The 1782-nt window shown below is 51.9% G+C and overlaps 1 protein-coding gene across 1 annotated transcript in view; it reads left to right on the top strand.

The window, feature by feature from the left end:
- Positions 1-729: 729 nt before the first annotated feature.
- The window catches only part of VOLCADRAFT_108414 (uncharacterized protein), a gene marked incomplete at its 3' end in the record, with an annotated part of 1196 nt that continues 143 nt past the window's right edge, over positions 730-1782 (top strand). The window contains exons 1-3 of the mRNA XM_002958965.1: positions 730-1024; positions 1153-1327; positions 1625-1741. Coding sequence (XP_002959011.1) covers positions 977-1024; positions 1153-1327; positions 1625-1741 — 340 coding nt within the window. The 5' untranslated portion in view covers positions 730-976. The remainder of the gene's footprint in view (positions 1025-1152; positions 1328-1624; positions 1742-1782) is intronic.

The following is a 1782-nucleotide window of genomic DNA, read 5'->3' as shown; positions in this document are numbered from 1 at the left end:
AGGATTGTTATGTTCGATAGACGGCCACAACAACAAATTATAATGCTGTGCTTAGAATGGCAGAACATACAAGGGTGTTCTGTCAAAAAGTCCATGGCTGGGAACGTGCTGATGATGGCGAAGGAACGGGTGCACCATTGGTTCACCCATAGCATAGGTCTTCAGCTGCACAGTCCGGCGCCAACATTCCACGTTGGGTGCGCCAAAGCGCTACGACAAACAACCTGATAACATTACATTAAGCCAGACAGTCCAATTGGAATGCTTTTGAGTCGACTTGGACATCTGCGCAAGAATTGCTCCTATGCACTAATGTGCAGAGATACGTGGAGTTGTGCCACAACAAAACAATGAAGACTGCAAATTTTCTCAGAGTTGTGCATACTGGCTTGGGAATGCGGTGCGGCATAATGCGGCCAGCATCTTCGCGCCTTGCAAATTCAGCTCAGTTTGCATGAATATAACCAATAAAACATCACAGTACTAGAGAAGCAGTTTGTTTGCGGAAGTACATGAAAGCTGAACAACTAACTCCAGAGTGGGCCTCACTTTGAGCCAGGACCCCCAAAGCGGCTTGCTGTTGATAACGGCTTGTTGGCTTAGATGCGACGGAGCGAAGCGACCGGAGCTTCTAAGGCTGGTTCTGTGGTGCTGTCGTACAACTGGGTCGCAGTGGCGACTTCATTCTTGCTGCTCTCCTGGTGAAGTCATTCTGCCTTCACGCAGAAGAGCATACAGCCTTGTCCAACTAGTCAGCGTGACAGGCTGTACTTGGACCCCCAAACCGGCTTGCTGTTGATAACGTCTTGCATGTTGATACGCCTCCTGCAGACTTGTCCCCCAGTAGGGTCTGCAGATTGCATACAGATTTCGTTCGGGTCTTATTCAAAGTGTCCCAAACTTCGTCTTGGAAGACGCCCACATTGTTAAGCGCAAGCTAGTAACAGCCCGACGACCGTTTGTTATCTCTTCCAGAATGGCACCCGATGGTGCCCTGGATGTGGATGTGCATGGGCCGGACAAGGTAAGAACGGGGTTGGACTGCGTCTGACTGAAGAACTGGCAGGGTGCACCAATGGTGCACTTTTCTCACATTTACACCAAGTCGCGTTCCATGCCTGTTCTCTTCCCAATGGTGTTAACCTTCTGCAGAAGCGTCAAAAGCTGGCAAAATTGACGGGGTTGGGCTTCGCCAGGGACATGGCCGAAGTCATCGTGGAAACGCTTGGGATGGACCCCATCGGGCAGTCGGCCGATGCCGCAATCGCCAAAACATGGTCTGAAGAAGGCTTGGTGGACTTGGCGTCAGTGAAGACCGTGGCTGACGGTAAGAACCACTTCAGCCTAATTTGGTTTCACCGCTTGCTGAACAGGACTGGACAGGACTGACCAGGACTGACCAACCACTACAGGGTATACTTTATCCGACGCTTGCGCTCTTTGCAATGGGTCTTGTTTTAGGTCGATGCCTACGCCCATACCAATGGAAGTTTGGGACCCTGGCATGTAACCGACTTTGTGAGCCGCTGCCTGTGACGCCGACTCCATTCGGTTTTGTTTTGAACGAAAGGTGCAAACTTGCTGTTTTGTCACCGCCTGCTTTCTGTCTTCCTTGCTGGCACAGAGGTCGAAGTCAACGCACGGCTGGCGGATGCGGATTCCGAGGTGGCAATCAAGTCGCTGAGGGCCCTCGCCCCGAACCTTAAAGCTCTCCAAGCCCTCAAGCTTGCAAAAGCAGCATGTGCCCCGACTGCACAGCCCGCTGACGAGTTGGGCGAGGAT

The sequence above is a fragment of the Volvox carteri genome, assembly GCF_000143455.1.
Source record: "Volvox carteri f. nagariensis unplaced genomic scaffold VOLCAscaffold_115, whole genome shotgun sequence".
Classification (NCBI taxonomy): Eukaryota; Viridiplantae; Chlorophyta; class Chlorophyceae; order Chlamydomonadales; family Volvocaceae; genus Volvox; species Volvox carteri.
This window is presented reverse-complemented; position numbering and strand designations above follow the sequence as displayed.